The sequence below is a fragment of the Typopeltis vanoorti genome, chromosome 9 (assembly GCF_054136105.1).
Source record: "Typopeltis vanoorti isolate ZY-2024b chromosome 9, IOZ_Tvanoo_1.0, whole genome shotgun sequence".
Classification (NCBI taxonomy): Eukaryota; Metazoa; Arthropoda; class Arachnida; order Uropygi; family Thelyphonidae; genus Typopeltis; species Typopeltis vanoorti.
The window spans coordinates 87,028,525-87,054,982 of record NC_143557.1 but is presented as its reverse complement, the minus strand read 5'-3'; the positions used below and the strand labels follow the sequence as shown (position 1 = coordinate 87,054,982).

At 35.3% G+C, this 26,458-nt stretch overlaps 1 protein-coding gene across 1 annotated transcript in view; it reads left to right on the top strand.

The window, feature by feature from the left end:
* Positions 1–26,458, top strand: part of Rs1 (Dead-box helicase Rs1) — a 293,164-nt gene that overhangs the window by 238,807 nt on the left and 27,899 nt on the right. Inside the window, exons 16-17 of the mRNA XM_090398602.1 lie at positions 14,686–14,821; positions 14,935–15,016. Of these exons, the coding sequence (XP_090254728.1) occupies positions 14,686–14,821; positions 14,935–15,016 (218 nt within the window). The remainder of the gene's footprint in view (positions 1–14,685; positions 14,822–14,934; positions 15,017–26,458) is intronic.

Sequence of the window (26,458 nt, the reverse complement as noted above, 5' to 3'; positions counted from 1 at the left end):
TATCTATATGGATCACATTATGAAGGAAAGTGATATTAAACGTGATATCTGAATTGAAGATGTTAATGTCAGCTCTTTGCTTTATGCGGATGATGTTATACTTCTAAATAAATACGCTACAACTTTGCAAGATTCCCTGACTAAATTGAATAACTGTTGTAATAGATATGGTATGAAGTTCAGCAATAAAAAAACAAAGACAATGAAAATAGGCAGAATCATTGAAAATGTCAACTGTGTTGTGAATGGAGAACCTGTGGAACAAGTAAAACATTTCAGCTACTTAGGCACGATTTTTACTGAAGATGGTAAATTAAATATAGAAATAGACAACAGAATCAGCAAAGCTGGTATATGGTGGGAAGTCAATTGAATAAATTCATATGGAATAAGAGAGAAACACTAAAGTGAGAATAGTCGGAACACTAAATTAGCTGTATACAAGACAGTGTTCAAACCAGTTTTAACTTATGGATCTGAGAGCTGGATCAGAAGTAAAACACTTGACCAAAGACTAGAGACCGCAGATATGAGAGTCCTGAGAAAGATTATAGGTGTGAACAGATGGCATCAATGGCAATATCATATTAAAAATGAGGATATTAGGAAAGAACTTGACATTGTCAGCATCCAGGAATGCTTTAGCAGAGCTAATCTCAGGTGGTATGGTCACTTAAACAGAATCGGCGAGGAAAGATTAGCAAAACAAGTGTTCTCTGCCAGGTTGGCAGGAAAATGACCCAGAGGAACACCAAGATATAGGTGGATTGATACAGTACAATGTGCCTTAGACAATAGAAATATAAGATCTGATAATGATAACATTGGAGTCTTGACAAGTAACAGACTGATTTGGAGGAAAATTGTAGATAGGAAGTTAGTAATGATGTAAATTTTTCATGTAGTATTATCATATCCTGTACACCTCTTGAGGGTACATGTCAGGAAATTGATGATGATGAAGTATTATAAATATGTAAATATAAATGAAAATTCCTCTGCGTTTTAATTTTATAGTGTCATATTCTAGTTCTTTCAAACACAAAATGAGCTGCTACCCAAACAAATTTCATAACTTTTACTTAACCTTCGAATTAAAGAAATATTCTGTATCGTGCAACATTCCGTTATAAATTAAAGATGTCATGAATTTATGGGGTGCTTAAGGGTCAAAGGTATAACTGAGAGGAGACCTCCACATAGCCTTTAAAGGAATGTGGAGAACCGACCTGGGCTTCTAACTTAATGCCCAATCCTCATTTTCTCATGGTGCATCCTGTCAGGTATCTACCTGGATACTGAACGAATGAGGATGGGCTGACAATTTGGGATTTAGCCAAGCATATTTTATTCTTATTGGTTAAACCAAAATACAAAATGATGGTACAACAAACAAAATTTCATGCCGGCTGGAGTGTCTCCTGGTTAAACAAGGCCCACGTTGTTTTCGCCAGGGAACCAGGGCGAACAGCGAAAAGTCTGAAAACATTCTCCAACTCAACATCACCAGAGTTAAAGTTCGGTACTATCAACATAAGAAGCCTGAATGGCAAAGAAATGGAGCTAGCTGGGGAGTTAGATAAGTACCAGATCGACATAATAGGAGTGACTGAAACAAAAAAGACAAAAACTGGTGAGATCTTTCTGAGCAATAAATGCAAAATGTTATATTCAGGAAATGAGAATCAAGAAAAAGAAGGAGTAGCCATAGTATTCAACACAAAATACGAGGCTAATCTTCTTGAATGACAGGCAGTCTCATGTAGAGTAATGTGGGCAAATATGAGAATGGGGAACTGGACAATGAGATTTATTTGTGCCTATGGTCCCACAGAAGGTTCTACTAAGGTAGATGTGGAGGAATTTTTTGAGGCTTTAGAAAAAGCAACTGACACAACGAAAAAGGAAAAGTTGGTCCTTGTTGGGGATCTCAATAGCAGAGTAGGAAAAGTCATACAAAAATATTTTGGGAAAATTTGGAGAAATTTTCCCAAAATTTCTCCAGATGACCAGAGTGTACAGAGGATTTGAAATTGGAAATGATCACTATTTAGTCTTGAGCAGGATAAAATTGAATTTCATATTGAAAAGAATAATATGTAAGAAAGTTTTAAAGCGAATAAAAGTTGAGCAGCTCTCAGATGTGAACTGTAGACTAAAATACACAAAGAATATTAAAGAAAAAATAAAAGAGTTTTGAGAACAGGAACCAAACCTTGGAGAATCAGTGGCAAGCCTTGAAGAAAATCTTGATTTAGCTAGAGAAGCATATGGTGAAGTTGCCTGCAAGGAAAGAAAAATTAGAACTCCATGGTGGACACAGGAAGTTAAAGAGACAGTGAAGAAAAAGAAGCAAGCATATCAAAAGTTCCTGGCAAATAAGTCAGCTTCTGCTCTTTGAGAATACAGAGACAAATGTAAGAAAGCTAAACACTGTGTAAAACTAGCTGAACAAAAGTCATGGGAGGACTTTGGCAAGAACATAGAAAATAAATATCAAGAAGGTGGTAAGACATTCTGAAGGTTTTTGAAGTGGTTTAGAAATGGAGGGAAGAATTCTGTAAAAGGAATCAGAGATGAGAAAGGTGGCATGAAAACAGGAGAAAAAGATATTCTTTAAGTATGGAGTAATTACTTTGAAAAACTGCTAAATGAAACAAGCAGTGATGACAGCACAGTGGTAAAAAACACTGACCAGACATGCAGTCAGGAATACATATCCATACTTGAGGTAGAAAAATCCATCAAAGGTTTGAAATGTGGAAAGGCAACAGGAGTAGATGATATTTGACCAGAAATGCTGAAGTATGGTGTTATAAAAGTCTTGCAGTGGCTGCACTGCATAGTTCAGAAAACCTGGATAGAGGGACGAATTCCCGATGATTGGAGTAGAGCTCTCGTAGTACCCGTATATAAAATGGGAAAAAAAAGTGAATGTGAGAATTACAGAGGTATTTCCCTGCTGAGTGTTCCTGGTAAGATATATGCAAGTATACTTGAGAAACTGTTGAGAAGAATTGTGGAAGAACAACCTGGATTCCAGTCAAATAGAGGCTGTCAGGATCAGATATTCTCTTTACGACAAATAGTTGAGAAATCATGGGAATATAACAAAGATCTTTATTTTAGTTTTGTCGATCTGGAAAAGGCATATGACAAGGTGCCAAGTGAGAAGCTATTCAATACACTACAGTTATATAGTGTCAGTGGGGCATTATATCAAGCAATACTTAGTCTTTATTTCAGTTGTAAGTCAGCAGTTAGAATTGAAGGAAGTACAGGAAGATGGTTTAATGTTAAATTTGGTGTGAGACAAGGATGTACATTATCTCCTCTGATATTCATTATCTATATGGATCACATTATGAAGGAAAGTGGTATTATAAAAATTGGAGATGTTAATGTCAGCTCTTAGCTTTATGCGGACGATGTTATACTTCTAAATAAATCCGCTACAAGTCTCTGCAAGATTCTCTGACTAAATTGAATAACTGTAGTAATAGATATGGCATGAAGGTCAGCAATAAAAAGACAAAGACAATGAAAATAGGCAGAATCATTGAATATGTCAACTGTGTTGTGAATGGAGAACCTCTGAAACAAGTAAAACATTTCAGCTACTTAGACACGATTTTTACTGAAGATGGTAAATTAAATATGGAAATAGACAACAGAATCAACAAAGCTGGTATGGTGGGAAGTCAACTGAATAAATTCTTATGGAATAAGAGAGAAATTATTTGGAACACTAAATTAGCTGTATACAAGACAGTGTTCAAACCAGTTTTAACTTGTGGATCTGAGAGCTGGGTCAGAAGTAAAATACTTGACTAGAGACCGCAGATATGAGAGTCCTGAGAAAGATTAGAGGCGTGAACAGATGGCATCAATGGCAATATCATATTAAAAAAAGGATATTAGGAAGGAACTTGACATTGTCAGCATCCAGGAATGCATTAGCAGGGCTAATCTCAAGTGGTATGGTCACTTAAACAGAATGAGTGAGGAAAGATTAGCAAAACAAGTGTTCTCTGCCAACTTGTCACGAAAATGACCCACAGGAAGACCAAGATATAGTTAGATTGATATGGTACAAAGTGCCTTAGACGATAGAAGTATAAGATCTGAGAATGTTGGAGTCTTGACAAGTAACAGACTGATTTGGAGGAAAATTGTAGATAGGAAGTTAGTAATGATGTAAATTTTTTCATGTAGTACTATCATATCCTGTATGCCCCTTGAGGGTACATGGCAGGAATTTGATGATGATGATGAATTTATATTCTTAGTTTAATCCTTTATACAAGTGTAAGCAAATAAAAATTTGCCTGTGAAGTAACATTACGACTGGGTTACTTGTATGTAGAGGTTAATGACTTCACATTAATTGCTTTAGTATTCCATAATGCAACACACATATCCTTATGGACATGTATAATGCGATGTATAATGGGAAGGGCCACTACCCAGAGCCACTCACTTCTGAGTCTGGCTCTTCCTATAATTCATCGAATTATACATGTCCATAAGGATATGTGCACTGCATTATGGGACACTAAGGCAATTAATGTGAAGTCATTATCCTCTTTATACAAATTGACCAATCGTGATGTTACTTCACTTGCAAATTTTTATTTGCTTACACTTGGATAAAGGATTAAACAAAGAATATAGTTTCTTGGCATCTTTAATTTATAATATAACCAAGTGAAAAAACTTTCAAACAACTTTCTCTAATCCAGAGCATTTTAGTAATAAGGTGTGACACTTTTTTGACTATTTATATATGGAAATATGACTATCTGCATTACTTCAAACTCTGTGTCACTTCTAGGTCTGGCTCCCACTGATGAGACCTCAATAAAGGTCAAAACCAGTCTGGGAAGTGACCCCTTCCCATAATGCATCACATTATACATGCCTGTAAGGATATGTGCATATTATTATTGGATACCAAGGCAATTAATGTAAAGTCATTGATGATGATGAAGAAGAACAGCCTATTTTTCTACCCACTGTAGGGTGAAAGCCTCTCCCATTGCGGGAGGTTTTGGGTCTACTACTCCCATGGTGACCCATTCCATATTGGGAGAGTATATACTTGGGTGAAGGAATGTATGAAGGCGGAAGACAATCACAAACATACATGCCTACGCGAGATTCGAACCCGCAACCTATTGGCTGGAGAGTTGATATGCTAACCACTCGGCCAACCAGGCCGGCTGTGAAGTCATTAGCCAGCAGTATATCAATATATGCCAGCTGTACATCATTGAATTTCTCTCTTACTCCAAACAAGAAGAAGCTGACATTCACACCATTTGTGTCTATCACTTCCCCCCCCCCTCTCTCTCTCTCTCTCTCTCTCTCTCTCTCTCTCCCTCCCTCCCTCCCTCCTCAGACTGGCTAATGCAGACCAATGTTCTTCACTTTTGCTCCCTTCCTCTTTGGATGTTAACTTCATATAACCTACATACTTGTATGTATCTTATATTGAGTTAACAAGTTATATGGAGTATAATTTATATACTGAATTACACTGAACTTATTCATTTAATCCATCTCCACTAAAAAAAATAATAATGATTACTGATATGTACCTTAAGGGAGGGAAGGAAGGGGAGAGGAAACCATCAAAGTAATGCATGAAATTCTGGGTGTGAATCTGTCTGGGATGTGAAGAACCTTTATAAGGACTTTGCAGATAATTGAACCTAGTGAAGTTGAATTAGCTGGCCTCATAAGGAGGTGGCACTATTTCCCTAATGGAAACTTACATTGGTAATCTTACAAGATACATAGACCAGCAACAGATTATATGCTTTGATAGAATTGTAGCAGATTGTGTGGATAAGATTTACTGCCTGTCATGACATTAAGTTTGAATAGAGCAAATTTTGTCTATAACAGATAATTGATCCTAGTATGTTAAGTAAAAGATGTATTGATCTCATACACGAGAAGTCAATCTGACTGTATGTCTGTGTACTTCTTAGTAAACTTTTGTTCTCTTCCTTGATTACAATGAATAGAAAGTTTGAATTCATATTAGTCATAACATGAATATTCTACCTTTTTCCTCTCTTTCTATGCTTTCAGCTCCTACCTGTTATTTGTTAGCATTCTCATTGTGCCAGTCGACATATGAATTGTCCAGTCACCCATAGGCTCTTCAGTCTCATGCTTGGCAGTATTGTTGTCAAAATGTGCCTTTGGTAGAAATATAACTTCAGTAAAGTATTATAATTTTTAACTTTTGTTCCATATTTTTTTGCATCTTGTGCCCAAAATCCTCTACACAATAAAACATATACTTTCAGTTTAGGAACTGCTCAGCTATGATGTAAGCATTAATAAGAACTAGCATCAGTTATATTTCTCTAAATAATTACCTCAATTCTTGGTCACTTTCATATTATTATTATATTATATCATAATATAGTCTATATTATGATATATTCTATAGATAATTAATTACTGCAATATGTATTTTATGTTGTTTGCACAGCAGAAAAGATGATCAGCTATTGATCATCTAGTTTTGTCATACAACAAGAGAAGTTGTAGCACCTGCTTTGGAGAAGAGAACCTAGTTAAATTTTAATAAATTTAGAGACTGATGGTCTATCATGAACAATTGCTAATACCACATACAAGGCATAAATGTATGGAATTCCTAGCATTAGTACAAATGGACCAAAAATTATTGGCATTAGTGAGACTTGGTTGACAGTAGAGAAAACAACCAGAATAAAGAGGGACAGGAGTGCTAATGATTGCAGATAATTGAATCCAACTAGAGTAATGATCAATGACTGTGGTACTTGTATGAGTAATACAAGTAAAGAGTTTGAAGCCTTTTTGGTCCAAAGTTCATGATAAGATACTTAGATGGGTGCTGCTCTAGAGCAAGGTCAACTAAAGAGGATTGTGAGCCACATGGGCAAATTAGCTTTATGGGTACAGGAAGAGATATCATTATGGGTGACTTCAGCTATGAGGATATTGGCAAGGAAGAGAGCATGCAAGAGGAGTGAAAGAGAATTTATACAGTCACTTAGGAATAGAATCCTTAAGCAGCATGTTATGGAAGAGATTCATGGTGCAAAAATATTTAATCTGGCATTAACATTTAAGTATCTTCTGTAAATACAAGGTTGGTTTCATAAATGTCTGGCCTGACTAACTTTCAGAGGTGATAGAAAGAAAACAATCATGTCACCTTTCAACATAATCTCCCTTTACTTCAACACATTTTTCATATCTTTGAATTAACATTTTTATGCCCTTGAAAAAATAGTCTGTACTTTTGTCTGCAAAATAGCCTAAAACTGCTTCTTTCACCTCATTGTCATCTGCAAATTTTCTTCCTTGAGAAAGTCTCTCTTCAGTTTCAAGAAGAGGCAGTAGTCACTGGGTGCCAGATCTTGGCTGTAGGGTAGGTGTTCAATCTCCTGGAAGCCACAGTCCTTCACTGCAGCCTTCACAACAATAGCCATATCGACTGGAGCATTGTTGTGAAGCAGGCGAACACCATGACTCAGCATTCCTCGTCTTTTCGCCTTTATGGCATTGTGCACTTTGTGCTGGAGAAGCATGATATTCTGCATTCACGGTGGTATTCTTTTCCTTGAAGTCAATCAAGAGAATTCCCCAGTAATCCCAAAAGATTGTTGCCATGATCTTCTTGGTGGACTGGGTAACCTTGGCTTTTCTTGGCAGTGCTTTTCCTGGTTTACCCCACTCCACTGATTCCCTTTTGGAAAGTAGATTATAATAAAGGACCATGGGTTCATTCCCGTTGACAATGGATTCCAGCACTTCTCTCTGATTCCCTTGGCAAAGCTGTAAAAACTTGCAGGAACAAGTAACATGATGCTCCTTCTGAATTGAAGAAAGAAGTTAGGTCACCCACCTTTCACTGACCTTCGTCCTGTAAAGCTGCTCGTGAATGATGTAAAAGATGGTTGCTATAGAAAGCACCAACCTTGCTGAGATTTCTTTTAGCTTCAGCTGTCTGTCCTTGAGCAGTTCCTCTTCAACAAGAGAGACATTTTCCTCAGTCGTCACTTCCACAGGCTGACCATCACGAGGATCATCTTCGATGCTTGCTTTCTCTCTCTCTCTCTCTCTCTCTCTCGGCAAAACTGTTGCCCCATTCCTTCACTGTGGAATATGAAGGAGAAGTTTCCCCACAAACATCATCCAATCGCTGTTTGATAGCACTTGGAAAAAGTCCTTCTTTGGTGAAAAACTTAATCACAGCGCAATACTCAATTTTTAACATTACAGTCACTTAGCATGCCACATGTTAGTCAAACGAGTGCCTCCAACTGAATGATGCAGGTAGAGAGCTATCTGTTATGCATGCTGTTTTAAAATTGGCCCGAGTTTTGTATGTCAGGCCAGAAACTTTTGGGACCTACCTTGTAGGTAGTTTTTATGCGTCCATTTGGTGAAAGTAATGATGCATTTTTAACTTGGATAATGGAAAAGGGTGTCCCTACTCCTTTTTAATGTCTATAGTGAATGAATGATGGGGGGAGGCCTTGGAAGATCTGAAGGATGGAATAAAGATAAATGGACATTTGATAAATAATAATAAGATATGCAGATGATATTGTACTTACAGGGTTGGAAATGAGAGATATAAAATGAAAATAAATGTTCAGAAGACAAAAGTGACGAAGATTTCAAGGAAAGGAAATGATGGGATGGAAATCACTTTAAATGGACAAAGAATGTAAAAAGTTTTGAATACCTTGGGAGTTGGATAACAGATGACAATAGATCTAATTATGAAATTAAGAACAGAATTAAAAATGCAAAAGCAGCATTTTTCCAGATATACCACATATTAGGAAACAGAAATATGAACAAACAGTTAAAAGTAAGAAACCTCAATATAATGATTTGGAGTGTTGGGACATATGGATGTTAGTTCTGGATGATCAATAAGGAGATGAGTGACTGATTGAACACATTTGAAATGTGGTGCTTGAGAAAAATGGATCGTATCAGCTGGACTGAAAGAGTGAGCAATGAAGAGGTTCTTAAAAGAATCAAGATGAAAAGAGACTATATGGCTAGTATCCAAAGAAGAAAAATAGCATTTGCAGGACATTTGATGAGGAGTTCTTCTGGAGAGCTTCCCAGAATAGTATTGCAGGAAATGGCAGAGGGAGGAGGAAGACCCTGACTGCAATGGAAAGACAACATCAAAGACTGGACCGGCAAGAGTCTTACAGAAGCAAGAGATAGAGAGGCATGGAAGCGTGACTGTTCATCAGCTGCAATCCTCTTAAAAGAGGAGGCCACCGGATTAGGCTAGATTAGAATGGAAAATCATAAGCAAGTTTTGTTTAAAAGGACGTATATGAAACTGTAAGGCATGTGATTATAATAAATTGAAAAAGCAGTTTGTAGCTATGGCATGGTATGAGAAACATGGGAATAATAGTGTATCAGTATATTGGAAGTGATCAAGTAGTGTCTGAAGGAAGCAATAACGGATTGTATCCCCAGAGTTTAAAAAATAAACTATAGGGTACTTAAATGGATGAACAAAACTTTAAAATAAGAAGAAAGCAGTATTGGGAGAGATGTGATAACCTGCTGTTGCTTACTTTGCTGGGTTGTGCCTTGAGGGAGTCTGAGTATAGCAGCTTGCAGGAAGCATTATCTGAGGCTATGCTTAAATTGGAGCCTGGACACTTCTTTATGTGAGAGTGGTAAGAGTATAGAGTAAGAGCATGCAAGGATGTGAAGGCCTGAGTCCTTCACATCCTTGCATGCTCTTATTATCATGATTCTAGTCACTGCAGTTAAAAAAAAACTCCCACAAGAAACACAAAAAAAAACTGCAAAAAAATTTGCATCTGTGTGTGTGTGTGTACACAAATATATATATATATATATATATATATATATATATATATTCACACACACACACATGCAAAAAATCCAGTGGAATATCAGAATTCCATGTAATTCCAAAAAAACTTCCACATTGACTTGACCAACATCCAGGGTCTCAGTAATGATGTGAACCACTGACAGACATCCAACAATATGTTATTCATCACTGAACCACAACTGGCATCCTCTGCAACAACATCTCACCTCACCTTTCCTCATTACACATCTTCCATGATGCCTTTCATAAGAAGAGTGGGACTTGCATCAAATCGCTTATCAAATGTTATCAGACCTGGAAGTCCCTTAACCTGGATTTCAACACATTTACTAGTAGTTGAACTTATATCCAGGTATAAATATAGATTCAAATAATTTGTGGTTTTCATACCACCACCACCCTAAATAGTTTTATGTCTCCTCATTGTACAGGTAGAAAGGAAAAAAAAAGTGGTCTAAAAAATATTAGCATTCAGGCATATTGTATTTTCATCAGTAGTCCTCTTGCTTCCAATGATACCTTTTCAGTTCAACTCAAACTGCAGTTCCCTTGCAAAACAGTCCAACAGCAAAATTAAAGCATATCACCATGTACATTTAATTCTCACTATTTCAAAGTCATAAAGATCAAAGAAATAATTTGTTGTAGTGGAATGTTTGCTAAATTCTGTGATCAGGACAAGGACTTTGAGCGAGTTCACTATAACAATATATGGTGTCATGGGAATCAAATTATACATTGGTAATTCCATCCCAACATGCTTAAAAGTTTAGTTCCATGTATGAAACTGTTTTGCTCAGCCATTAGCACCAAGAACACTAATAAGATTTTAGGACACAGACCTCACTAAAATTCTTGATGCTATTCATAAGAGGACACTCTGTTTAATGGATAATCGCATCCCCTCTCTCTCTCTCTCTCTCTCTCTCTCTCGTTTTGACTGTTTATTGCCTAGTCTGGTCCCAAAAATTCTATTATCCTATTCTAGTCTGGTGCAAAGTCTAATCACTTCTAAGAAAAGAAAACCCTTCTCTCCTCCCCTCCCCTCCCCATAGTATTTTATAATGTAAATAGCATTTTAGGATAAAGTTTGTAATAAGTAGCACTTGTAAATAATTTTTCCTGAAGGTCAGGATAATTCATTGGTTACAGAAATGTCACAGCTTCATTCCGTTTACAGAACAGTTCAAAAATTGAACAGTTTTGTACTAATGATGTCAAATAAAACTAGTTCTGTATAAAATATATTGTCATTTCAATTATTATGATTTCAAATGATACATATAGAAGTAATCTCAGGTGGCATGGTCACTTAAACAGAATAGGAGAGTGATGTTGAAAGTTTTTCCACTTGGTTATACTATAAATTAATAGTACATACAATATATATCCATATACTAGTAGCATAGGAAATATGACCTCTGCATTACTTCAACCTTTGTATCACTTCTGGGTCTGGCTCCTGCTGATGAGACCTCAACAAAGATCAAAACTGGTTTGGGTAGTGACCTTATATACATAATCACTAAACAAGTGATCCTTCCCATAATGCATAGTATTGTACATGTCTGTAAGGATATGTGCTTTGCATTATGGGATAAAAATTACATTTTTATCCCATTAAACATAATTTTTATATTTTTTATTTTATTATTATTATTATTTTATTATCACTAAATGTAACTCATTTGCATAAAATTACATTAAATTCAGAAGTCTAGTAATGCATGAAGATTAAAATCATTTATTATTCATGTGAGATGATCAAGGAAAAGAAAAAAGTAGGTATAGTATTCAACACTAAATACCATGATAATCATCTTGAATTGCAGAAAGTATTAAGTAGAATGATGCGGAGATATCAGAATGGGGAATTGGACAATGAGACTTATTTGTGCCTATGCTTCCACAGAAAGTTCTACTAAGAAAGAAGTGGAAGAATTTTTCAGGGTAGCTGATACAAAGAAAAATGAAAAGTTGATCCTTTTTGGAGATTGAAACAGCAGAGTATGTGATAATTACTAATCATATACATAATCACTAAACAAGGTGCCAAGAGAAAAGCTCTTTGAAACACTAGAGCTCTATGGTGTAAATGGGACATTATATCAAACTTAGTCTATATTTGATCTTTGTCAGCAGTTAGAATTGAAGGAAGGATAGTACATGAAGATTGTTTGTTGTTAAGTCAGGTGTGAGACAAGAGTGCATGTTATGTAAACTGTTATTCATCATCTATATCGATCACATTATGAAGGAAAGTAGCAATAAACATCATATAAAAGTTGTTTGAAGATGTTAAACTCCTAAATAAATTTAGTGCCAGTCTGCTTGATTCCTTAACTGAATAGAATAACTGCTGTAATAAATTTGATATAGAAATCAGCAATAAAAATATAGACTTTGAAAAATGGGCAAGAACATTAAAAACTTCAGCTTCATCCTTAATGAAGAACCTATATAAAAATAAAACATTTCATCTAGTTAGGCACTATTTTTAGTGAAGATAGTAAATTAAATATTGAAATGAACAACAGAATTAGCAAAGCTGGTATGGTGGTAAGTTAATTAAGATGAGAGAAAAATTAATCAAACACTCAACTAATTGCAAGATGGTGTTCAAACCAGTTTTATCTTATGGATTAAAATTAAGCTGGGTTAGAAATAAAACTGTTGATATATTACACTGGAGACCATAGATATGAGAGTTCAGAGAAAAAATTTGGAAAGTGAACACTTGGCATCGGTAGTAGAATTATTTTAAAAACAAGGAAATTATGAAGAAACTTGCAATTGTTAGCATAGAGGAATATATGAACAGAGCTAATCTCAGGTGATATTATATCATTATTATTACGTGACACCTCCAGGAAGTCCAAAGACTCATCAAGAGAGGGCACCCACTCCACAATTCTCAGTCTCCACCAACTGCAGCAAACCACATCATCTACACTAACGCCATCTACTGCCCACCACCACCACTAGCATTTTCACAGACAATCACAAACATCCATTCCCATGGCGAGATTTGAACCCGTAGCCGTTTGGTTGGACAGCATACACACTAATCACTCAGCCAACCAGGCTGGATATGGTTACTTAAACAGAATGGAAGAGGAAAGGTTAGCAAAAAAGTGTTTTTTGCAAGAATGTCAGAAAAAAAAACCAAAAGATGACCAAATCCTTGTGTATTGATACATTAAGAAATGCCTTATAAGAACCAAGTATAAAATCTGACAATATTGTAGTCCTGAATAACAAATTAATTTGGAGTAAAATTATCAACAGGAAGTTAGTTATAACTTTGGTTATACTATCCTATCTGTTCATCTACTGAGGATATGTATCAAGAATTTGATGATGATGATGACAGTAATCCTGGTTTAAATTCATATTGATTTTGTAACATTCCAGTTGCATGCGATTTTAAAGTAGAAATGTAAAATTGCAATCATTTGGAGTGAAAACTGGCTAACTGAATCTCTGCATCCTATTAACAATGGGAAGAATTTGAGATTAGCTAACCAAATCATAATCTCTATTAGCTGAAGCTACGCATACATTGTGATGGCATGTAACTAAATATCACGGTAGGTGGGATATCATCTAGTTGAACATGGATTTATTCTGTAGCTTTTGTCAAGGAACCAAGAGAAATAGTGAAAAGTTACCTATTGGAACAACCTCAGCAGACTGAAAACTAGTAATCATGAAATATCAGGATATTTCATGATATTGTGTAGTACATCTATTGAAGGGTATACATGACAAAGTGATGATGATGTTGTGAGCGATGATAAAAGTTAAAATTCTGCATGCTGGAGTCTTTGCAATGTTATACAAATCTAGATTCATGATCCACTGTATACTACTACCTGAAGTCTATAAACTGCTGCAGAACAAACAAATGATATCAGTGTATGAATGACAAGATTGGGACGAAGTCGGTGATTCATTAGAACTTAATATTTTTCCAAAACATTCTGAATAAAGATATCAAGTAAGACTGTTAGTATATCAGCACAAATGATCTCTTAAATAGAATGGGAATGGTCCATAATTGGATATTCATGTAACCAGAAGAAAAATTCTAGCTGAAACAGAAGTTCTTTGACAAGAAAACAGATAATTTACATGTTGGATTCATAGTAATGGAAATAGCCTTGGAAAATGTCATTGCTCACTTTAATATAGGACTGAAGCACCCAAATAGTAGGAATAGTACAATCAGTTTGGTTCAGAATGAAAAAGCACTGCTTACAGCTTTCATGTCAGAAATTGCAAACTTCATTTACAATAAATTTTCCCCCTCTGTGAACAGAAGGAAAGTATAAATCCACCATTTGGGAATCTCATTATCTTTGAGAGAGAGAGAAGAAGGAATAATGTAGTCTAAATGAACATCATTGTTAACTGAGCATCCACATGTGCTCGTGTTTTTTTTTTTTTTTTTTTTTTTTTTTTTTTTTTGGCTAAAGGATAATGATACAGTTCATAGCTTTGAAATAGTACTAAAGTGGTTCCATGAATATTCAAAAGACTTTATCCACTACTTCTTAGATTTAAATCATGGAATCATCAGAAGAGGGAATCAATTGCTAATATCTGATTGATTTTTTAGTTGTTCCTTCTAATTTCAGTTGGAAGTGTATACGAAGCTAACTGCATGATAGTCTGAATGCGATATGTGATGTAATTTATACTTTATTACTTTAAATACTGAAACGGAAATGTTACCATTTATATTACTTTACTTTTTTGTTACTCAGGCAGAAGAAAGGGTTCAACATGATTTGCAGAAAGCTGCACAGTTTCAAGCAAGATTTGCAAAGCGGAAACAAAAACCCAATAGGTTAAGAGCGATTGGCAGTGAGGATAAGTCAGCTTCATCACACAAAAAATCTGGTATGGTTTTTGATTACCCTATGCTGTTTATTATTTGTTAAACTAATATTATGGCACTACACTATGACACACAGATGTTTAAAATTAAAATTGAATATTTTTTAATTGTTTAGGGTCCAAAAAAATGGTAAAATCTTCATTTGAGGATGAATTAGTCAATACAAGTAAAAAGTCTGTCAAGCAATTCAGATATGAGTAAGTACATTTAACAAACCAGAAATGATTTCACCCTATAAAATTCCACTATTTATAATATTTTATTATACAAAGTTTGAAGATTTTTAATAAAATTATTTTTAAATATTTTTTTAAATCAGCCCCCTACATACATACATACAGGTCCCAAGATTATGACACAACAGTGCCATGTGTTGAGCAAGTAGTAAGAAAGAAGAAAGTACATTGTTGATTTGTTTCTTGAAAAGCTGAGGGTTGTAATCATTGGAGAAAACTGTTTCAAAGAACTGAGTATATGGAATGAAGGAAGAATATTAGAAGTTGGTTTGATAAGTTTGAACTGTAAATGGGCATTGACCAGAGGCTTTTGACCAGTTTAGTGGAGTAGCATCAAATCTATGGAAATACTTATTTAAAATAAATATTTAAAAAAAAAGACAGTGTAGCAACAGAGCATCTATGGAAAAGCAACTCCAGTCGAAATACAGTGAAGCATTTTGAGGAGTGTTTATAACTGCACCGCCCAATATAAGAACAATATTCTGAGGTTAGCAGATTTAAGATTTATGAAGTGTTAGGACTTGAGGAAAAAAAAGCTTAGGATGAAAAGGATACTAAACTTTTCAGAGGCTGAAGAGGCTATGAAAATGATGTATTTGCACCAGGATAGGGTAGATGTGAATGTCAACCTAAAGAGAGAGAGAAGACCAATTTCAGTTCATGGACAGAAAATTGTCAGTGGAGGAGAGTGAAGTGTGGTCTTTATTCTGAGAGTTAAGACAGATTTCATTTTGGTTGCATTAAAATTCACCTGGTTATCCTCACCTCCCACTTGATAATGCTATTAGATCAGTGTTTGTGGCATTGATTAAAAATCTTGAAGCTTGAATTACCTGAGCACTACAAGGTTTTGAAAATGAAAAAGAAGAGTGGAGAGTACTGGCAATTTCAAAGCTATGAACAGGACTGGATGCTAGAGAGAGAGAGAGAGAAAAACAGTTCATTTACCTTATGAATACATGTGAAACTGATGGAAAGTAGCAAAAAGATAAATAAGAAGTAAAATGACTTGAAAAAGTAAATAATTTCGGAAAATGTTAAGTACTGTCAGTTCCCACCGTTTCAAACACCTTTACACTTTAAGCTTAAATAACTTATTATAACAAAGTACTAATAATAAGTTATTCCTTTGTTGCCTTATGCAGTTATATACTTATCTGCTGCCATAAGTATGATCAGTCAGGTCTAGCAGACTATGCCTTGGATACATTGCACAGAATCAAAAGGAAGAAAACTACTATGTTTCACTACAATGAATACAAATTTGAAAGACTTTTTAGAATCAGCAGCAGATTTTAAAAAAAAAAAAAAAAAAAAAAAGCCTAATCTTAATAAACATGCTGTCAGTTCAATGTTAGTAGGTATTCAATGTAAAGGCATGAATTTTGGTCAGATTAGATATCCAGTGTCATTATATTGGTGGGATTATGTTAGAAGAAACTGATCAGGCTAGGGATCATAGAGGTTTAGGAAGTTGAAGTTCAAGAGCCATAAAACAAAGATTGCAAGTACAACTCAGAGGCTATGAAAATGATGTATTTGCACCAGGATAGGGTAGATGTGAATGTCAACCTAAAGAGAGAGAAGACCAATTTCAGTTCATGGGCAGAATAATTGCAATGCTGAAACAAACTTTGATATCTAAAGATAAAGATGCCATTTTGCCTCTATACAATGCCTTGATAAGACCTCACTTGGACTATTGTGCAAGTGAGGTCTGGTCTCCTTGTTTCCGTGGTGATTCTGATACTGTGGAGAGAGAGAGTGTAAAGAAGTGTTAAAAAATTATATCAGGATTGGGATACTGATTATGAAGATAAATTGAGAATTTGTAGACTGCGGACACTAGCAAACAGGAGAAAGAGGGGTGATATGATTGAGACTTACAAACTTCTGAAGGGGGGTCATACAGGATTTCAGTAGATAGAATTTTTTATTTTGTAGAGGGTGGAAAAGGATGAGAGGGTATTCTTGGAAGCTGAGAATGAATGCGGTCAAGAAAGGGGAGAGCTTAAATTTTTCTCTCATAGAGTGGTGCATGATTGGAATGGATTGCCATTGTTGAATGTTGTGTTTGTGCAAGTAGTGTGAATGAATTCAGGAACAAGTATAATAGCTGGTGCATCATGTAGAGTGTAGCCTCCCTCAATGTGTCCCTGACTCCCTGGAGGTCTCTCTTAATAATATGAATAATATGCTTGCATTAAACTTGTCAAAATTTAGGAAAATTTAATTCTTAGGCCTCCTGTACCATAGCTAAAGGCTGGCCAACAGCAGCACCTATAGAGGGTGCCCCTAATAGGACTTTAGGCTTTGTCTAATCTTTTCCACTTCCTGTTTTGTGCAATTTTGTGTATGTTTTTACAATTTTAATATTGTTTCCCTGATGATGTTTCAGTGACTGAGACAAAATATAGGATTGATTAGACGTGTGTTTAATTATTTATTTGTGCTATTTTTATTCCATTAAGCCCTATAATGTGTGAAAAAGGTGCAATTAATTGTTAATCAGTTCTTTCATTTCATTGAGAAGATAAAAATGGATCTCTAAGGTTACAGCATATATTTATCTTTTGTGGGAATCATAAAGTGAAATAATATATTTTGATCCATGAATTTTGCAGAAAATTTAGCTAGTTATTGAGAAATTAATTCAGAGATTACAGGGTACATGAATATATAAAAAGAATCTTGTACAGTAGGTGGTGTGAAAGTAATACCTTCTATTTTTTTTATCAAAAAATATAATTTATTTAACAATAGCTTTAACATGGATTAATCTTCCTAACAAAATTGTTCCTAACACATTCTGCTATTTTTTAGGCAGTCTTCATCATTTTCTTATGCTTTAGGCAGCCTTCCATAAACAGTCATAACACTATGTTCTTTGACAAAGATGGGATCTTGTTGTTGACTTTTTGGAGAGAGAGAGAGTCATGACATTCAGTTCAGAATGATATATGGCAACATTACAGAAATTTAAAAACATGCGTCAGTATAGTTTGGTCCTCTAGATCAATGTTTCTCAAAGTGTAGTACGCAAAAGGTCTTCAGATGGCAATTTTCAGCTATGCATCATTAACGCATGGAATCATTTATTGAGAAATTTATATATTTCTCAATAAATTATATATTATGTATGAATTCTCCTACTCAAATTGCGAGCTATCACCAAGACGTTCACATCTTGGCGATAGTAACTTGCTCCCTGCAGTAAACAACACGCCCTCCCCAACAGCTTCACTATACTAGTTTTTATACTAAGTAGTTTTATTGTATCACTGAATAAGGTACAGAGACATTTGCAGTCTGTGTAATATATTTCTCAACAAATAGTGCAATTAGAGACAACTGGGATAAAAAACTGCCCCATTGTGAACATGTTAGAACTAAGAAATAGATAGAAAATGTGTTTCAGATATTATGGAATTTGGTTGAAGAGAATTAGCATTTCAACTTAACTGTTGGCCTGTCTTTGTCTTTGGTTCGCACGCTCTTTTATTAATACCCACCAATCATATGCACTTCTTCATAGCTATCTCTATCTCTACTGGCCTACCATTGCTGTCTGTTTCTCGTTCTGCTTTTACTTCTCATTAGTAATTTGTGAAGGATTGTTCATTATGTATCTCAAGTCTTGTAAATTACTGTTAATTTTTGCTTGAAACAATGGGAAAGAAGATTACGCTATTTGGGTAGGTGACTTTGATGATATACACAAGGAAACAATTCTCGATGCCAGAAGTAACGATATCGAATAGGAGCTTCTTGGTAAGTCGTACCATTTTCAGTTTTTTTTTCTGAAAACTTTAGTTTTGGAATATCCCCACATATATCTCGCACCATGATTTTTTAGATTTAATTTTGGGGAAAAAAGTGCGACTTACGTTCAAGTAAATACGGTAAATTATTTAACTTTCAAATTCTTAAGTATGGTCATTGGTTAAAGACTGGATTTATAAAACGCACAAAAGAGAGCAATATAGCAAGTACAAGTAGCTGTAAGCAACAAGAAAACATTGATATTGTATCCAGATCAAATGAAATTGATAAGGGTGTGTCATCTGACATCTCTAGAGAACCAACTAGGAAGAAAATGAAAAATCTTCGTAAGTATGATATGAATTACTTGAAATGTGGATTTTCATGGATGAGAAATGAAGAGGAACCGATTCCAAATTTTGTTCTATTAAAAATAAATCATGCTCATAAGTCATGTTTTTTGTTTATATGAACATATAAATTCAAATAAAATAGACATTTACAATGAAATATACTTTATTTATTTATTTATTATTATTTTGATAAGGGGATACTTGGTAATAATGAAAATTTAAAGAGGGGATATGCGGATATCTGAAGTTTGAGAAACACTGCTCGAGATACATGAATGAGGTCTTCCTTCTCCATGACAATGTCCAACCTAACACCAGTTTGTGCATGAGGGATGCAAATGCAACATTTGACTGGACTTATGTTCCCCCCCCCCTCTCCAACCCATAACCTGAATTGGACTCTCTCCCTCCCTCCCTCCCCACCCATTTGGCACTCTGAAGGATTTACTTTTGAGGAATACATTTTGCAGACAGTGAAGTGCTGAAACAAACTGATTGTGAAGGCTTCAACATTGGTGTAAAGACTTAGCACCCTATAGTGTTTTTTTCATTTCTCAGTCAGAAATGACAAAAATATATAGAAAATTATGGTGACTGTTGGAAAATAAGAGAATGCTCACAAAGGATTGGGAATTAATCATTGTAAAAACCATTGTTAATTATATTTTCTGAGGGGAAAAGAAAAAAAAAGCAATAGAAGGCTTATTTTCATACTGTTCCTCATATATAAACTTTTTAATGTAACTCCCACCCACAAAAGGTTGTATAACTATGATATATTAGTACCATGGGTGGCCAATGGATTCCTTATTTACATTTTTACATAATCTGGAAATTCTGCTCTATACTAAACATGGAAGTTTTTCAGTCCACCTGAGGCCTCCAGTAAATGGAGCAGTGGTCTTACACTGAACAATGAAATTCATCTCCCATCTAAAGAAAGTCACAAACATTCATGTCCATGGTGCCATGCTTAACTTATATAAATAACTGAAATAAAAAGCCAAGAGGCTTCACTTCGGCGATGCAAAATTATACAAATTAAGTGGATATTGAATCCAACATTATTTCAAAGCCAAATGTATAGAAACTACGAGAGTTTTGTGCTGAATATATAGAAACTATAAAAGTTTCTGCAGATCCAAGCATAAGCAACCTTTCAGGACAAGGGCAACTCATGGCAAAGGTGGAGTAAGTTCTGATCACTTTCCTCAGTATTCTCCATAATGCAAAGCACATCTCCTTGTGGACATGTATGATGTTATGCATTATGGGAAGGGGTCACTACCCAGACCAGTTTCGACCTCTGTTGAGGTCTCATCAATGGGAGCCAAACCCAGATATAAAATACCCAGGTTGAAGTGATGCAGAAGTCATTCTTTCCCATACGAGTTGCCAAAAGTGTCACATTTTAAAAGGTACCAAGAATTACTGAAATAAAGAGCCAAGAGGCTTCACTTCAGCGATGCAAAATTATACAAATTAAGTGGATATTGAATCTCAGTGTAACTATTGTAACTCAGTGAAACAGAATTTTACTGCAGATCATAAAAATTCTCCCACACAAAACAGTTTCAAATGAAAATAAATAAACAAAACAGAAATCCAACCAAAAAAAAAATTTTTTTTTAATCTTCCAGACATAGAAATGTTTTGGGACAATTTGGAGAAAAGGGCAAAGATAATAATGATGGTAAGTGCCTGTTGGATTTTTGTTCAGGACATGGACTAGTTATTACTATGTTTCAACATAAAAATATGCACAAATTCACATCAAGAGAAGATGCAAGAAATAAGAAAAGTCTCATCAACAACATAATAATTGACAGTGATCTTTTCCCACTGGTTCAGGACCCAAGAATATACAGAGAATTTGAAATAGGAGGTGATCACTATTTAGTTTTGAGCAGGATAAAATTGAATTTCATCTTGAAAAGAATGGTGTGTAAGAACTCTTTCATTTTTTCTTGAATGGTGTGTGTGTGTGAGAGAGAGTCAGTCAGTCAGTCTACAGTTCACCTCTAAAACCTGCTTAACTTTTTAAAATGAATCAATGTTAAGCAGGTTTTAGAGGTGAATTATAGACTCAGATACATAAACATCATTCAAGAAAAAATGAAAGAGTTTGAAAACATGAACCATTCCTTGGAGATTCAGTGGCATATCCTGAAGAAAACATTTATTGATTCAGCCAAAGAGGCATGTTGTCTGCAAGGATAGAAAAATTAGAACTCCATGGTGGACACAGGAAGTTAAAGAGACAGTGAAGGAAAAGAAGAAAGCATATCAAAAGTTTCTGACAAATAAGTCAGCTTGTGCTTTTAGAGAATGCAGAGAAAAATGTAAGAAATCAAAGCACTGTATAAAATTAGCTAAACAAAAGTCCTGGGAAGACTTTGTAAGAACACAGAAAATAAATATCAGAAAGGTGGCAAAATATTCTGGAAGCTATTGAATAAACAAAAAATGCAAGGGGAAAAAGTACTGTAAAAGGAATCAGAGATGATAAAGGAGACATGAAAACTGAAGATAATGATATTCTAGATATCAGGAGTAATTACTTTGAAAGATTGCTAAATGAAACAAACAGTGTCAGCATGATGGTAGAAAACTCCCAACAGAAATGTAATTAGGAATACATATCCATACTTGAAATAGAAAATATCATAAAAAACTTGAAATGTGGAAAGGCAACTGGAGTAGATGAAATTCAAAAGTTTTACAGTGGCTTCATTGCATAATTGAGAAGGCCTGGTCAGAGGGTTGAATTCCAGATAATTGGAGCAGAGCTCTTATAGTACCTATCTATAAAAAGAAAAAAACTGAATGTGAGAATTACAAAGGTCTTTCCCTGCTGAGTGTTCCTAGTAAGATTTATGCAAGTGTACTTGAGAAAGAGATAAAATAAATTATGGAAAGTAAGATTTGTGAAGAACAAGCTAGATTCAGGCCATATGGAAGTTGTCAGGACCAGATTTTCACTTTAAGAAAATAATTGAGAAATCTTGGGAATATAAGGATTTGTATTTAAGTTTGGTAGATCTGGAAAATACATATGAAAACTTGAAAGTTTTCAAGGCTTTCTAAACCTTTCTTTAAAGGTTTTCTTAAAAAAACTTTCTTTTTTTAAGAAAGAAATGTTAAAAGTTTTTTCTTTCTTAAAAAACTTTCTTAAGTTTTTTAAAAGTGTTTTAAACTCTTTTAAGAGCTTTTTAAGAAAAAACTCTTAAAAACTGTAGCGTTTTGAAGAGTTTTTTAAGAGGAAAACTCTTCAAAATGCTACAGTTATGTGATGTTAATTGGACATTATATTTTATATCGAGCAATGTATAGTTTCTATTAAGCTGTAATTCAGCAGTTAGAATTGAAGGAGGTACAGGAAAATAGTTTAGTGTTAAATCAGGTGTGCAACAAAGATACACGTTATCTCCACTGTTATTCATTATCTATGTGGATCGCATTTTGAAGGAAAGTGGTATTAAATATGACGTCAGAATTTTTTATTTTTAAACATAGTCTCCTTTGAGGTCTTACACTTAGTCCAACGATGCTCGAGTTTTTTGATCCCTTCCATATAGTATGATTTGTCCAACTCTTCAAAATAGGCAGTTGTTTTGGCTATCACCTCATTGTTTGATGAAAATCTCTTTCCTACCAGCCATTTCTTCATGTTTGGAAATAGATAGTAGTCTGAGGGATCCAAATCTGGAGAATGGGGGGGTGGGGGTGCGAAAGGACTTAATAGCGTAATCGAACAATTTTGCAGTCACAATTGCAGAAGAGTGAGTAGGTGCATTGTCGTGGTGAAAAACAATCTTCTTTTTCGCAAAGTGTGGTCATTTTTCCTTTACCTTTATTTCATTATTTAAACGATCCAGCAAAGATGCGTAATACACTCCGGTTATTGTTTTGTCCTTTTCCAAGAAGTTTATGAAGATTATGCCACGAGCATCCCAGAAGACGGTGTCTACAACCTTTCCTGCTGAAGGAATGGTTTTTGCTTTCTTTGGTGCAGATTCCATCACTATCATTTTGTAATTTGGTTTAAGCCAATAAGAATTACAATTTGGTCGGCTAAATCCAAAATTGCCTGCCCATCCTCATTCATTCAGCATCCAGGTAGATACCCAACGAGGTGCACCACGAGAAGGTGAGGATTGAACATTAGGTCAGAAGCCCTGGTCGGTTCTCCGCATTCCTTTAAAGGCTATGTGGAGGTCTCCTCTTAGTTATACAGCTTTGACCCTTAACGCTACAGTTATATGGTGTCAGTGGGGCATTATATCAAGCAATACTTAGTCTTTATTTAAGTTGTAAGTCAGCAGTTAGAATCGATGGAAGTATAGGAAGATGGTTTAATGTTAAATGTGGTGTGAGACAAGGAATACATTATCCCCTCTGTTATTCATTATCTATATGGATCACATTATGAAGGAAAGTGGAATTGAACACGATATCAAAATTGGAGATGTTGATGTCAGCTCTTTGCTTTATGCGGACGATGTTATACTTATCAATAAATCCGCTACAAGTCTGCAAGATTCCTTGACTAAATTGAATAACTGTTGTAATAGATATGGTATGAAGGTCAGCAATAAAAACATAAAGACATAGGCAGAATCGTTGAAAATGTCTACTGCATTGTGAACGGAGAACCTGTGGAACAAGTAAAACATTTCACCTACTTAGGCACGATTTTTAGTGAAGATGGCAAATTAAATATGGAAATAGACAGCAGAATCAATAAAGCTGGTATGGTAGGAAGTCAATTGAATAAATTCATATGGAATAAGAGAGAAATTAGTCAGAACACTAAATTAACTGTATACAAGACAGTGTTAAAACCAGTTTTAACTTATGGATCTGAGAGCTGGGTCAGAAGTAAAACACTTGACCAAAGACTAGAGACCACAGATATGAGAATCCTGAGAAAGATTAGAGGCTTGAACAGATGGCATCAATGGCAATATCATATTAAAAATGAGGATATTAGGAAAGAACTCGACATTGTCAGCATCCAGGAATGCGTTAGCAGAGCTAATCTCAGGTGGTATGGTCATTTAAATAGAATGGGCGAGGAAAGATTGGCAAAACAAGTGTTCTCTGCCAGTTGGCAGGAAAACGACCCAGAGGAAGACCAAGATATAGGTGGATTGATATGGTACAAAGTGCCTTAGACGACAGAAATATAAGATCTGATAATATTGAAGTCTTGGCACGTAACAGACTGATCTGGAGGAAAATTGTAGATAGGAAGTTAGTAATGATGTAAAATTTCATGTAGTACTATCATATCCTGTACACCCCTTGAGGGTACATGGCAGGAATTTGATGATGATAGTGCAGATTCCCTGCTTGCAACCCATTGTTTTGACTGTTCCTTGGTCTCAGGCTGGTAGTAATGAATCCATGTTTCGTCCACTGTTACTAAACGATGCAAAAATTCCTCTGGATTCCGTTAAAACAGCTTCAAGCTGTCCTTGCAGCAGTTCCAACGTTGACACTTTTGATCCACTGTGAGCAAACACGGCACCCATCTTGCGGATACTTTACTCATATGTAAATGTTCATGTAAAATATTATGTACGCAGTCATTTGAGATTCCCACAGCCTTAGCAATTTCATGAACCTTCACTCTTCTATCATCCATAACCATATGTATTTTTTCAATAATTTCTGGAGTAGTGACCTCAACTGGGTGTCCAGAATGTTCAGCGTCACTTGTGCTCATATGGCCACTTCAAAAGTCACTAAACCACTTATAAACCGTTCTAATCGAAGGTGCAGACTCACTATAATGTTTATCAAGCTTAGCTTTGGTTTCCTGAGCTGTTTTGTCTTTCAAAAAAATGTTTAATCACTACACGAAAATCTTTCTCATCCATTTTTCACACATCACGGTACTTGATCGATTCAAATGAACCCCCAAACACAGAGTAATAGATCTATCTGACTGAAACTTAGTGTGTGATCCTCCAGCAGTTGCTAGCAATTAAAAATACTTGTGGCACCATCTCTAAGACTTTGCACGCACTTATCGAACAGCCCTCGTAAATCATCTATTTTATTATGTGTATGCCACTTGGAATCCTAGTTTAAGGCTGCATAGGTAATCTTCTAGTACAATGTTCATTTTTGTTATATACAAGGTGTGGCTATTAAATAATGAGACTGGTTGCAAAAATGTGGTTTATTATTACAATTGTGCAACTTAATTGTTATCCCCTTCAACATACTCCCCTCCTCTATCTATACACCATTGCATACGAATTTTCTATTGTTGGAAGCAGTGCTGCAAGTCATCAGGTGTTATCTGCTTCAGTAGCTCTGCCATTTTCTCCTTTACCTCATCCACTTACTGAAAATGGGTGCCCTTCAATGTGGGGGTTTCAACTTTCGAAAAAGGTGAAAGCTGCATGGAGCTAAGTCTGGTGAGTAAGATGGATGGTCCAACACTAGGATCTTCTTATCAGCCAGATATTGCTCTATGGACAGTGATTGTTCTTCCACAGATTACATCGGGGTCTCTTCTTCCTCACTTGTTCTCTTAGCTTGGTCAGAACTTCAAGGTAATAATGTTGGTTAACTGTCTGATCCTCTGGTACCCATTCAACCAATACCACACCACTGATATAAAAATAAAAATTAAAAAAAAAAAACGATCAACATTGCCATCAGTTTCAACTTGCTCATTCTTGCATTTTTTCATTCTTGATGACATTGGAGTTTTCCAGTGCATCAATTGTCTCTTTGTTTCTGGATCATACTGGAAAATCTACGTTTCTAAAGTTGAAATCCACATTGAAGGGCACTCGTTTTCAGTCAGTGGATGAGGTAAAGGAGAAAACGGCAGCACTACTGAGGCAGGTAACACCTTATGACTTGCAGCACTGCTTCCAACAGTGGAAAATTTATATGCAACAGTATATAGATAAAGGAAGGAGTACGTTGAAGGGGGGATAACAATTAAGTTGTACAATTGTGATAATAAACCCCATTTTTGCAACAACTCTCGCTATTTAATAGCCACACCTTGTATTTCTCCATGTTGATCACTATTGTTGTATTTCCTTTATCTGCTTTGAGTATCATGATGTTTTTGCTGCATTGTAATTCTTTGAGAGCCCTTAATTCTGATTTTGGGATGTTTCATGGTGGTAGCTTAGTTCTAAATAACATAGCCAAAGTTTGAATGAGGACAAGGTCTGCAGAATCTCTTGGAAGATGACATAATCTCTTCTCTATGTGTGCTATGATGTCCACTTTTGGAATATTCTCTGAAGAT